This window comes from Juglans microcarpa x Juglans regia, chromosome 2S (assembly GCF_004785595.1).
Source record: "Juglans microcarpa x Juglans regia isolate MS1-56 chromosome 2S, Jm3101_v1.0, whole genome shotgun sequence".
NCBI classification, from domain to species: domain Eukaryota; kingdom Viridiplantae; phylum Streptophyta; class Magnoliopsida; order Fagales; family Juglandaceae; genus Juglans; species Juglans microcarpa x Juglans regia.
This window is the reverse complement of record NC_054597.1, coordinates 244,420-257,724: the sequence shown is the minus strand read 5'-3', so window position 1 is coordinate 257,724 and position 13,305 is coordinate 244,420. Positions and strand designations below refer to the sequence as shown.

The following is a 13,305-nucleotide window of genomic DNA, read 5'->3' as shown; positions in this document are numbered from 1 at the left end:
ATGGCTTCCTGAAAATATATATTCGACCTTGAGTTAGTAACTAATGGTCTGAGTTTCGAGTTTGGACCAGTACTGTACTGTAAAAACAAGGTAGACCAAAACCGGACCCGCCGCCTACATGAAATAGACTTTGAATTCAGGCCATGATGATGGCAGCAGCATGGCAACAGGTGCAACCATCCATGATTTTTTTTTTTAAGAAAATCCAGGAAGTCGTTGAAATGTAGATATATTAGCCCCAGAATGAGCTAAATTAATTTGCGTAACTGGCGTCGTTATTTATAATTAGTAAGAGGAATGTAAGTATAAGAAGAAAACAAGGAATATCCTACAAGTAGAATACAATATCTATCATCCACATATGAGATATTTGGGAGCATTTGATAAGACAAAACCTTAGCTGACTTCACCAGCTATTATCTTGCAGATAATTGAATGAATGGAGTCACTACTTTCGCTCTTTTTCCTTTTCATTTTTAATCGCAACAGCAAGTCCATTTATTTTTAAAAAAATTCTGCTTAGCAATCCTATATCATACACATATTTATATTTTCACAACTCTTCATCTCTTACTTAATCATTATAACTTTATCAAATTTTTATATACAATAAAATAAATTAATTAATTTTTTTAAATCATAAAATAAAAATAATATTAAAAAATATTTTATTAATGCAAGGCACCAAGCCGTACCCCCACCTCCCCCTTTTCTCTGTATACACTATACAGACAAAGTTCTGATTTTTACCCGATTTATTGCCTTTTTCTATTCTGCTGTGAATAAACCAATTTTTCATTTTTGTTTTTTTTATGGCTTCCCCGATGACTAAAGAAAGAAGCTCCTTTATGCTCCAAACGAAATCTTCAGGCATGTCAAGCCCATCACAGAGAAGATGCTCAGTTGCCCAAGTCATCCTTAGAGTCTTAGCCGTTGCTTTCACCGCGGCTGCAATCTCCGTGACGGTCACCAGCGGTCAATCCGTCGTGATACTTGGCTTCACGTTCAAAGCCCGCTATTCCTACTCATCTGCCATGAGGTAAATCTAATCTAATCTAATCCCACTCAAGAGGCAAAATACCCATTTGGAAGATTCCAACTTTTCAATCTTTTATACCTGGGAGTGCCGAGTTTGACCCCTTTAGTTTCGTGTCTCTCTCAGGTTCTTGCTTGGTGTTGATGCCGTGGTGTGCGCGTTCTCGGCATTGTCTTTGATCTTTGTTTACCTTCTTCTGAACCGCTCGGGGTCACACCTCACAAACTATTTCTACCTATTTTTGCATGATATGGTGAGCAAATCTTTGGTGATTTCTGTTACTAGATGGACCTGTAAACATTTCTACTTAAGTGTATGTGAAGTGCTCTACTTGCCCCTACAAAATTGCCGATATCAATATCTATCTTTTTGGGTTCATATCATTGTGTACGAAATTTTTGTACAATTCATTGTATACGTAGCTCTTTCTTCTTAAACAAAAAAGTAAACTACAGGTGATGACGGTTTTGATGATATCTGGATGTGCCGCGGCAACTGCGGTTGGTTACATTGGTCGTTATGGAGAAGACCGGATAGGTTGGGGAGCAGTGTGTGGACGTATTGGCAAGTTTTGCAACAGAAATTTGGTATCTTTGGTTTTATCTTATTTGACTTTCTTGGCGTATTTGGCACTTACAATTATTTCTGCTAGCAAACTCATGTCTAGAGCTACGGAGTGAAATCACCAGAAGCAAACAGAGACTTTAAAATACTGGGAAGTTTGAGAATGATATAGTTATAAAGGCCAAGTGCGGGCTACATAATTAATGGAGGAAAAAGGCTATTTTTCTTTGTCTGTCTTTTTATGTTTTAAGAAATGAAAGAACTACTGTAGTTCAACTACAATGTTTGGAGTTTTCTTCTTTTGCCCCTCTTCTCTTTGTTTGAAGAAATTAATTTGGGAAATTGGGTTTGTGCAGCTTATCACTTTTGTCATTTTTTTTTTTTTTTTTTTTTTTTTTTTTTTTTTTTGCATATAGTGGATTGTATGCACGGCAAATCTTTTTCTGACTATTGGAACATCACGAATAATATATAGCTGTAGAAACATCCAGAATACACGACTGATTTGTGACAAAAGAAAATTAAATATTTACCTAGATATGGAAATTCAAGCCTCAGTGTCTCGTCCCACTGAAGGGTAAAGGGGTGAAAGGAGGTTCCATAGGTGAGAGAGAGGTGAACGGTGAGCTGCAAGCAATAATAAATCGTTTCTGTTCTTTAGAAATATGCTATCTTTTATAACAATGTAGTGAAGTTTAGTCCTCAAAGTTGATATCCAATGACAGAAAAAAGAAGTCATTCAGTTTCAATCTCATCTTCACTATCCTTGAGGTGGCATTTTAACGGCTCTCCCTGAATTCTGCATTTTTCATCACCACACGCTAAATCTAATTTCCGGCGATTGATAGTGTTTTAGGTCTTTGGCTTTGTTTGGATACTAAGAGTATCTCATATAATTTGTGAATAGTAGTGAAATAGTCTGAGAATATCTAATAACAATTGTGTTCCCAAACAGGCCCTAAGACAGTTAGAAATCTGGTTGGTCAGGCAATGCTTGGAGAGCCCAGCATCATTAGCAGTTTAATAATTTGTTGTATAGTCTTAACATTCATGTTTTAGGTAGCAATATGTGCCAAGGGAGAATCAAATGAACTTAGATGGCAGAGGAAGAGTAACTTCGGGTACATATGTCTCAGACTTCCTTGATGTAACTTAAGGAATTTTCTGATATAAATGCTTCATAGATCTCCAGAGTTGGGGTTGGGTTGTTAATCAGAATATTTGCAAGGCAAAAGTTCAAGCAGGCCTTCTTGCTCTTGATGAACCCGAGATGCTTCTTTCCATACCATTAACAGTCTCCGTATGATCATGATATCATGACAAGCAGTGATAACCTTGATCATACATAGGAAAACAAACTAAATCAAGAGAGGACAGCTCTGAAAGTTAATAACTAGACAAACAGGCAAGTATTTAAAAGTAAGGAACATACACTTCTATATTTCAGTCACTTTAAAAGATGTTAGTTCCTATTAGATGCATCACATCACCCTGAATGAATTCTTTATCAAATAGAGTTCCGGAAATATAGTTCATCGCACATCATAAAGCATTGTGGATGACGAGTTCAGCTTTTTGCGTATTAAAGAATAGAATAGGAATACACACCTGGCTAAAATAGCTCAGCTGCTCACATGCCTACCTCCTCTTAACTGATAAAGTGGCCTTTTTTGCATTCAACAGCTAAACAAAGTTGAATCTCAGTTTCCTGAATTTGTTATCAAAATCATATCTATTCAATATCTCTAAAGTCAGGTTAGAGTTTAGCCATTAGTTGGTGCGTTAAATAGTTTTTTTTTTTTTTTTTGACGAATCATTATACAAAATAGGATAACAAAGATTAGAGCATTCACATTGGTCTATGCATATCCATATGCAAAGTCATATTTGCATAATATGAGCTAAATTCCTCCACATTGATTTATGCATCTCCAAATATTTAGCTAGCTATGAACAAAATCTATGTAAATTTGGAGATCAACTATTCACTTTCCAAAACATATTTTATTCATTTTTTCTCTCTCCTCCCTTGAGAAATTTGTATTGTATTGTAATGATGTTGGAGAAATTTGTATTGTATTTGTATTGTAATGAATTTGTGTTGTAATGTATTTGTATTGTATTTCCATGTTAATATGTGCTGTTTATGAGCACATAGGATTCATTTTTTGTGTATATAAATTTGATGTTTTTTTTTTTTTTTTTGACAAGAATTTGATGTATTTTATTATATTTGGAATTGCTAAATTTGGATGCTATGAAATTGTATTATGTACAGGATGCTATGAAATTGTATTTAGACAAAAAATTATTATTTTATTATTATTTTGTCTCAAATATGCATAAACCAATATGAGAGTTTTGCTTAAATGGCAAAGTGGATATGCAAAAGAGGTAATATGAGAGTTTTGCTTAAATGGCAAAGTGGATATTCAAATTGAAGTATCCTGGTGCCTTAAGTAACAGATCAACAGCATACCTCTCGCAATCTGGTAGTAGACATTTGATTATTTAACGTATAGATCATCATTAATGGGATTTGCCTCCACCAAAAATTGAAGAATCAACCTCAAATACACGTGCATAAGCACATACCTGTAAATATGTCCCTTCCACCGCAACCAGAATGGTCCTTAGAAATCAATAAGAAGTTGGACTCTGAAAAAGTCAGCATAGCTATTAGGCGAACAACCGGTCGAGAGCAATTCAAACCAGGAGTTTTTTTATACACGTTTCCTGCTCATAAAGTTTCAGATTCAATTACAAGATTGAAAACAATCAAACGTCTAGATTACGTTCGATTAATTACTATTGAGATTCCGACTTTCTTGCATGTCGTCCAGTCCATATTCTAAATTCTTCCACTTAAGACACCATTATTCTCCTTCTTATGCATACTATTTTCACGTTTGAGATCGAGAGAGAGAGAGAGAGATGACTCATGATACTTATCTTCACGAGTCCAAACAAAATTAACATGTACTGCTCGAGTGCTCGCCGTAGTTCATTTATAGTAGATCCAGCTGCAATAACCATAGTTTCTGCATGGTAAATCGCTTTAATTTTGAAGACGATCCATTTGGTTGCCGAGGATGACTTGCCTGCTACTTGCATGCAGAAGTTATAAGTGTTGATCGGCATTAACATTTGTAGTTGGTTCCCCTGCACGCACGCACGCACGCAAGTCAACTAGGCTAAACTGACAGGCTCTAATTAGATCTCGTGTTAGGCAGGTGGATCTACCATGTAGAAACTATGGTTCTTGCAGGTGCATTTACAATGTATCATTCAATTAGTTTCCATCAATCTCCATTATTTTCAAAACATGATCTCAAAATTTCATTTCTATTTTATTGTGCCAAAGAAATATAATAGGGCCCTTGTTTTATAGTCATTGTTATTAATAAAAAAAAATATATAGAACAAGAAATTGATCTACCTTTAAATAATAAAAAAAGTGTTGCGTTTTATTTTTTAATATGACATATCTGAAAAATAAACTTAGAGACCGAATAGCATTTTCTTTTCTTTTTTGACTGGGCCTGGGCCTTCAAACTGGCACATGAGGATTATACTAGTCATCAACTACGGTACGTAGGAGTCTGACTAATTCTGAGAGTCTCCGTCTCTGGCCTCCAGAATTCTCAACCCCTGACCACACCCATGGCTCGATCATTCCTGATCTTCGGTTTGATTTCTCTTTTGCTGGTCTCTTTCTCTCTTGGAAGCTCAGTAGACGTACCCTTCATCGTGGCGCACAAGAAGGCCTCCCTCACCAGGCTTAAGTCCGGCGCCGAACACGTCTCCGTCTCCGTAGACATCTACAACCAAGGATCCTCGTACTTTCCCCAAATCTCACACTTTTTTGAACAATTTTTATTTAGATCTGGGTTTTCCTTTGGCCTGTGTAGTAGATCCAATTAAATGGTTGCATGCGTTGTTTGATTTATCTTATAATGAAAGTGGTCCCTAAAAATTGGCTTTTCTGATTTTTTTTAGTAGACCAGTAGATGTATAATTTGAATCTTTGGCTTTTCATGGTTATATTTTTATGTTAATTTTCTGTATCGGATTGAGTGTCTTCAAATGAGAAAAAGAGCATGCATCCTTGTTGGGTTTTAAGTTTTAACCAGGACGAATTTTTAAATAACGGCGCACGGAATTTTTAAAATACCGATATTAGAATTGTAACTACTGTTAGCTATTAGTTATAAATTAGTTAGAGGTCGTCGGTTTGTTAACAGAGGATATAAGCTCAAGTATTGTATATAAATACCTCTCATGTGTAGGAATCAGATACATTGCAAGAATATCTTTCATTTTCACTCCATCTTCTCTTCTCTCGGCAGTTCTCTCTTCTGTCCCCCAACTCCATTTCTGATATGGTTTCAGAGCTTTTCTAAGAAAAGCTTCCGCATATTGCTACTCTGCCCGTGTGGGGGGCTGTGCCTCTGTGAATTTGTTTAGAGTTCTGTTCTCATGAAGATTTCGTTCATTCTAGTTTCTTTTTCATCTCTCTTCGTTTTGCTGAATCAAAAGAAAGAAAACTTGAAATTCTCGGCAATGTCATTTGCAAAGTGACCGTGATTGCACGTTCTATGCAATCTATGGTGTTTCTTGTAATTCTCTGTGATCGTTGGTGATCATTCCAGTGAACTATGTGCTGATTTTGGCGGTGTTCTGTTTTTCTCATTCTTGATGTTGATGGTGTTTATGCAAGTTTAGTGAAAAAGAATGGATGTTTTTATGATCTTTGGTGGTTGTGATGTTTTATGTTCTCCTAATTGCTCCGGTGAGTTCTGCGGTGATTGCTACAGTTGTTAGTGCCTGAAATCATGATCGGAAACATCTCAAGGTAGAAGACGACTGCTGTTTGGTTGTTGCGCTGATTATCTGGAATGAGGCTATCCTCGCTCTATTCCAAGACTGGTTAAACATACTCTGGCCCATTTGCAATTAAATAAAAGTCTAGTTCATGGTATATTCCTCCTTCTCTAAGCCACTCTGTAAAAGCTTCCATAGACCGTAAAAGTTGATTTTCGTTGAATCTCTTTCTTCTCTGGTATATCCCTCTTCAACTTTACTCTTCTTTTGTCAATTCAATTCAAGATCAGAAAATACAAGATTCTCTCTCTTGATTTCTTTCCTTTCTTCTTTCTTGCAAGATCAGAAAAATGCAAGATTCTTTCTTTCTCGATTTAGCTCTTTTTTCTTCTTTCTCCTTCAACTCTGTTAGGACATTTGCTTTCCGGTTCATGGCATTTTCCACTGGTTTAGCATTATTCCAGCTTTGTTCTGGTGTGTTCAAATGATTTCCAGCATAGTTTTGGTGAAATTTGAAAAAGAAAAGAAAAGAAAAGCAAAATCTGATGTATATTCGGTGTTCCTTTCTCCCCTTCTTTTCAAATGAAATCTCTCTCTCTCTCTCTCTCCACTTAGCTAGAGCCAATGGGGGTTTTCATTTCCATTCCCACCATGGATAGCGTGAATAGCAGTGTTTGCAATTCAATTTGGGTCTTGTTATTGAAGATGAATAAACTTTATTAATTATAAAAGATAAACTAATCTGTCGTGAGAAGTGATTGGATGGCCATGGAAGCTTTTGTCAGATGGGGTTTTCACAAAAAGAAGTCAAGGGCGGCCATCATCCAAGTGGATTTGTTTGCATAGAACTTGCTTGAGTATAGAGATTTTGCCATGTACAATTTTATCTACTTGTAATAGATTTGTTTCTTGTTTGCAATAGTTTTGTGTACTTCAAACTGTTCCAGCTTGAGGGGGGAGTATTAGAATTGTAACTACTGTTAGCTATTAGTTACAAATTAGTTAGAAGTGGTTAGTTTGTTAACAAAGGATTTAAGCTCAAGTGTTGTATATAAATACCTCTCATGTGTAGGAATCATATACAGTGCAATAATATCTTACATTTTCACGCCATCTTCTCTTCTCTCAGCAGTTCTCTCTTCTGTCCCCCAAGTCCATTTTTTACAACAATTATTTTAGTTCAAATTCCCAGTTTTGCCACCTCAACATCTTAGTGAGATGCAGTAAAGTAACGAAAATTAAGGATCTTTTAAAGTTAGTGTTTGATGATCGTATTGTAGCCTGTCTTAATTGGTTGGTTTGAGAATGGTTGTCAAGGGATAGAATTGTAGTTTATTGTAAGGCAATGGTCATCATAGTGATGAAATTCCCTGAGCATTGTACAATTTGATGGAGAGATGGTTGGGTAATGGGATATTACGTTAATGGAAAGTTAAAATAATGATAATGCAGGGAACCATACTGGAAGTTTTAAAAAAAAAAAAAAAAACAAACAAACAAAGTGATATGTCGGTTCTCTGGCTTTGGAGACTGGGGAATGGGGCCAAGGGTTCCTCTTATGAGGTATGGGAGCCTTATTTTTACTTCCTCCTGCTAGTTATGATTTGTAGGTTGATTTTCTGCATGCCCTTTCTGTTTCTATGGGCTTATAGAAAGCTAAATATATGGTCGTTGTGGTCAAAATTGGGAGGGTTGGGTGGAATACTCCCTCTATATATGAGCAGTGGGTTTGGTTTGAATTACCCAAGAAGAATGGAGTCAGCGGGTTACCATCCTTTATTCTGGAATTGTTTTTTCTGATTCATATCCCTCCACTTCGAGTCTTGATAACTTATAATAGGTTATTAGTTTCGTGTTAACTGGTAAAATCAAATTGAAGTTGTTTTGTGAACCTCTTGAATTTTCTTATTGTCTTCATATGATCTTCTTCGGCTACAAGTAGTTTTGTATTTTTCTCTGTTTTCCAGGACTGCATATGATGTAATCCTTACTGACAATAGCTGGCCTCAAGATTTATTCGAAGTTGTAAGTGGTAACACTTCAATCTCATGGGAAAGGCTTGATGCGTAAGTAATGCCTTTGTTAGTGAAAATTCCTTTCTCAAACAGAAAGCTTGTTCCATATATGTTTCCATTTGGTAATTTCCAATAATTTGGTTTGCAGGGGTGGTCTTCTAACGCACTCTTTTGAGTTGGAGGGCAAAGCAAAAGGATTGTTCTATGGTGCTCCAGCTGTCATTACATTCCGCATCCCCACAAAGGCTGCCCTGCAGGTCTGGATTTGCGACAATGACTATTTTTCTAGGGGTTGGTTGATATTTGATCTTCTGACTGGTTCTTGTTTTAGGAAGCATACTCAACTCCAATCTTGCCTTTAGATGTCCTTGCAGATAGACCCCCGGAGAAGAAGTTTGAGTGGGTAAGTTTTCCCTAGACGTATACATTCAGCTTTCTGATTTGGAAATCTTGAATGTGTTAACGTAAGCATTGTTTTGTTTTCTGCATGCAATTGTCTTCTCTCGGGGCCACATTTTCACAGGCCAAGGTATGAATCGTCCATTTTATTCTTTGAACTGTCTAGGTTTTGAAAGTTAATTTGACATGCGCATGGATAATATAAATTGAAATACATTGTTTTGCAATAAATCCCCCTTATCTTGGAGCACTATAATCTCCTTGACCGTGGAGGATGATGCAATACTCACAGATCTTCAAGAAACTATAGAGGCAAATAAATTAGAATGTTGGTCTCCAAACGTGGATGACTCTCGTGCATGGTTTCCTGATTATCACTCTTCATGTGCATGTTAGGGGGGAAAAACACTTGCAACTTGTGTCATGTTTCTGTACAAACAGGCCTTGTGTCTGCATTGGGGGTTTCAAAACTCTGTACCTTTTCATTTCTCGTTTAAAAATTTCAAACCTTACTACTTGCAGAAGTTGCTGGCAAAATATGGGTCTCTCGTGTCTGTGATCTCCATTATGGTTCTGTTTGTGTACCTGATCAGTACCCCATCGAAATCCAGCGCTGCGAAAGGAAGCAAGAAGAAGCGCTGAGCATGAGAGATTTGGTTTTGATGAATAGCTCGAGGCCCGGGCCTCTACTGCCATGATGCTGTTTGGTTTTTGTTTTTTCGCCATTTTGCCCCCGAGTTTAGGAATTTTGTTGACAACTTTAAAATGAAATGAAACTTATAGTTACGTGCACAAGTGCTTAAATTATCGTCGACACTGCTAATTTCTAGGAAAAAGTTGTACTACGTGTTTTCAGGACAAAGCCTTTTCTTCGGTTCTCTCTCTCTCTCTCTCTCTCTGTCTCTCTCTCTCTCTGTGTTTTAAAAAACAATGAATATGAACACAAGAATACGAAGGCGAATGCTATTTGGTTTAGAAAAAAAAGGCTGTTGGGGGGGTGAAATGGGTTTTGCCATATAAGTCAGTCCTTAAGTTATTTGGTAGGTTTCAATTTGTGAGTGTTGATTAGATGGTAGATTCTAATAGAAAATGGTAGGTTACGGTCTGGTCCGGTCCCAATGGGGGAAAGTGGTACTATCTTTTATAGAAATGAATTATGGTAGCACCAGAGTTGAGAGTACGAAGTTTCCTCTAACTATGCAATGCAGGCCTCATTGAGCCACCCCACCCCACTGCCTCCATAATACCATGGCCACCCATTTCTTCTCTTTTTTTTTTTTTTTCTTTCTTTTGGAAAAAAATGAAGCTACGTAATTTTAGGTCCCGTTTGAATTGTAACACCCTCTCATCTCAATATCTAAATATTATTAATACAAATACTATTCAATATTTTCATTTGATCGTTACTTAATTGTTAGAAAATTTTCAAACTTCAAAATAAAACATAAAAAATTATTTAACTTTTTAAAATTTCAAAATAGAACAAAATAAGTTTAAAAATCTCACAAAATAAATTTTAACTTGATAATATTTTTATTCAAATTTTTTCTTTCATTTTTTAAAATTTAATAAAATATCTTAACTCAAATAATTTTTTATAAATTATTTTATTAATATTTATAAATTATTTCATCCTATCTAACTATCCAAAGTTTCCCAAAGTTTCGTAATGTGTTTGCGAAAATACTTGGTGCATTAGATTTTATCGATGCCTTAATTAGTTGTTAAAACTTAAAAGGCATGTTTGGAATTTGGATCAACTTAATTCAGTCTAATTTTAGAGAAATTTTATTTTGCAGTCTTCAAATAGGAATTGCATGTGCAAACACTTCATTAAATGAAAAAAAGTATTATTTTGAGAATTATATTATTGTAATTTTAAAAAAAATTAAAGATAAAATTGACTAGGTTTGCATATACAATCCCTAAATAGAGATTGTACGTAGCATTACTTTTAATTTTAATCTGAATCTAATATCTAAATACTCAATTCTCAAATTACTAGACTCATTTCAATTCAAAACATCTTTATACATGAAACTCACAATCTTTTCAATTTAATAACTCTTTATACGTGAGACCTACAACCTTTTTCAACTTCTTATAAATATATCTAAACTCATATTAACATCCAAACACATCTAAACTTATTTTAGGTGGGTCTCACAAAATCCATTCCATCATTTACACTTATTACTATTCATAAAGAATTCAATTCATCTCCACGTTCATATCGTACCTCATTTGTTTAAAATACCTATAAAAAAAAAAGAAAAAAGAAAAATATAAATAGATAAATAGTAAACGACGATCTTGGGAATATATGTCAACCCAGACAAACCACAATTCCCCCCCCCCCCCCCCCGGCTTTCTCTCACATCCCGACGATGAGTTACCAGAAAGCTCCCCAAGAACCCTATCCACCACCAGGTCAGTCGCTCCTTTCATCCCTAATCTCTCTTACTATCAATTCCTCCCTTTTTCGTTTTATATTTGATTTGGGAAACTATTTGATTTTCTCTAGTTTTCGATTCCGATTTCTTTTGATTGAAATTTCACAATTATACGTGCAGGGTATACTTTTCCGTACCCGCCGCCGCCGCCACCGGGGTACCCATCAGCTCCACCATACGAAGGGTATCCACCCGCCGCCCCACCGCCGCCTGGGTATCCGGGCTACCCTCCGCCGTTACCTCAGCCTCCGCCCTATGAAGGTTATCAGGGGTATTTCGGACAAGGCTACCCTCCACCGCCTCCGCCACCAGCTCCGCAATACCAGCACTACCACCACCATTATGAAGACCAGACCGGTTGTGCCTCTTTCTTACAAGGCTGGTATGCAACATACCCATCTTTCACTCTCTTTATCTCTTCTCCATTTTATTCATCTAACGTGGAATTTGTCAAACTTCATTGAAGATAATGTAAGTTTCCCACTATACTTAACTGAGTTCTAAAGAACGTGGTAAGTTTTCATGTTCAATGAATGGCCTTTATATAACATGTGCCAAGTTGTTGCGACCATGTCTCTTGCTCCTACCAAACCATTTCTATTTAACATGCCGGGTTCTAATTGAGAAAAATGCACAATGACAGACTCTGAAATGCGTATAAGTAATAACCTTTAATTTTGACTAGAGTTATATCTTTAATATTTTCTTCAATATTATAATTGTTTTTTTATTGGCCCCGGTTGTCTGAGAACAAAGATCCAACTAATCTGAGGTTGCACAGACCTTCAGTAATGAGTTTCCGCAGGTGCACCTTGGGAAATTCCAGGTAAAATTCTCCCAGTCCAATGACCCCCCCTAGAAATTGACATGAAGGGATTATACCACCAAGACCAAGGCTCGTAGCACTTGAGCCAATCGCTAGGGGTTTCTTCAACGTTATATTTGTATTTGTCTTTCTCATGTGGTAGCACTAGGATGGGCTGAAACTGAATACTAAGGGCATTAAAAAAAATGGCCAATGAAACTTCAATGTGGGAACCAAACCCCACGGGGAACCAATCCAATCCCCCCCCCCCGGTGAAAGATTGTGACTGAATGGAATATCTGTCTGATTGAAAAACATTTTTGTAATGAGCAAAAAGGTATGATTGGGGCTACCACACGTTGGTACTACTCTCTGCACCCTTGCCTACCATTCTTGCCCGCTGAGTTGGACCAGCCTAGATGTGTCTGCAGAGACCATGGAAGAGTGGTTGATGTGGGGAAACCGTGGGAGTAAGTCCCTTACAATCAAGCTCACACCCTTGGTCGTAGCTTTTTGCCAGTTACAAATTTATTAAAATTGCAATGTTAGTTGGCTTCTCCCTGTCAATTAGATCTTCTGAAACAAACAGGCTTGCTATGCATATATCATTTGGAAAGGTGCTAAAGCTCAGTCGTCTACTTGTATTTCTTTTTGCTTTCGTTTGTACGATAATGGAACAACAAATGAGTATTTTTTCTGCATGTGCAGTTTGGCTGCGCTTTGCTGCTGCTGTTTGCTGGAGGAATGCTGTTTTTTTCTTTAATGTCACAACAAATGTTGTTTCTTGAGTTGGCTTGGAGCAGTTCGCTATTTTGTTTGATTTTACATAATCTTTGCGGGGGGTTCTGGGAATGCTTTTTCTTTACGCCTCGTGTGGGATAAGGAGGTTTTATGATGTAGTTTATGGGGGGCGCTGTGACCTTGTAATCTTATTGTATTTCAACGGGTACTTTCATTAGTAAAATTGTTCTTATTCTTGTGTGTGATATTACATATGGATATCTTTTTATGCGAGGCTTCAGTCATAAACCAATTTAAGCAGGTCACCAAAGTAACTTTTGTAGGCAGTGCTATTTATCGAATCCATGCTTTTTGTGGTGCATCCGTTTGATAAACTAATGTGAACTCGCTGATGTGTGATTAGTATATTTTTTATTTTGTTTCCTTGAGTAGATAGTTTGGTTCTTCAGCAGCTTTCTCACCTGAAAA

At 36.6% G+C, this 13,305-nt stretch overlaps 3 protein-coding genes across 4 annotated transcripts; all 3 read left to right on the top strand.

Annotated features, from left to right (window-relative positions):
- Window positions 1-717: 717 nt before the first annotated feature.
- LOC121251776 (CASP-like protein 1F2) lies at window positions 718-1,894 on the top strand. Its single transcript, XM_041151132.1, has 3 exons — window positions 718-1,039; window positions 1,163-1,289; window positions 1,492-1,894. Exons 1-3 carry the CDS (start codon window positions 813-815, stop codon window positions 1,714-1,716), a joined length of 579 nt encoding a protein of 192 aa, XP_041007066.1. The 5' UTR covers window positions 718-812; the 3' UTR covers window positions 1,717-1,894.
- A 3,241-nt stretch (window positions 1,895-5,135) lies between these two features.
- LOC121251775 (translocon-associated protein subunit beta-like) lies at window positions 5,136-9,700 on the top strand. Of its 2 annotated transcripts, none has more exons than XM_041151129.1 (6): window positions 5,136-5,439; window positions 8,392-8,490; window positions 8,588-8,696; window positions 8,771-8,842; window positions 8,963-8,968; window positions 9,361-9,700. In XM_041151129.1, the coding sequence occupies exons 1-6, from the start codon at window positions 5,264-5,266 to the stop codon at window positions 9,478-9,480; spliced, it is 582 nt and encodes a 193-aa protein (XP_041007063.1). In that variant the 5' UTR covers window positions 5,136-5,263; the 3' UTR covers window positions 9,481-9,700. The 2 variants fall into 2 exon arrangements, with proteins under 2 accessions (XP_041007063.1, XP_041007064.1); XM_041151130.1 differs by lacking the exon at window positions 9,361-9,700 and adding an exon at window positions 9,069-9,355.
- A 1,417-nt stretch (window positions 9,701-11,117) lies between these two features.
- Window positions 11,118-13,079, top strand: LOC121251777 (cysteine-rich and transmembrane domain-containing protein WIH1). Its single transcript, XM_041151133.1, has 3 exons — window positions 11,118-11,268; window positions 11,412-11,673; window positions 12,805-13,079. The coding sequence occupies exons 1-3, from the start codon at window positions 11,226-11,228 to the stop codon at window positions 12,857-12,859; spliced, it is 360 nt and encodes a 119-aa protein (XP_041007067.1). The 5' UTR covers window positions 11,118-11,225; the 3' UTR covers window positions 12,860-13,079.
- The last annotated feature ends 226 nt before the right edge of the window (window positions 13,080-13,305 follow it).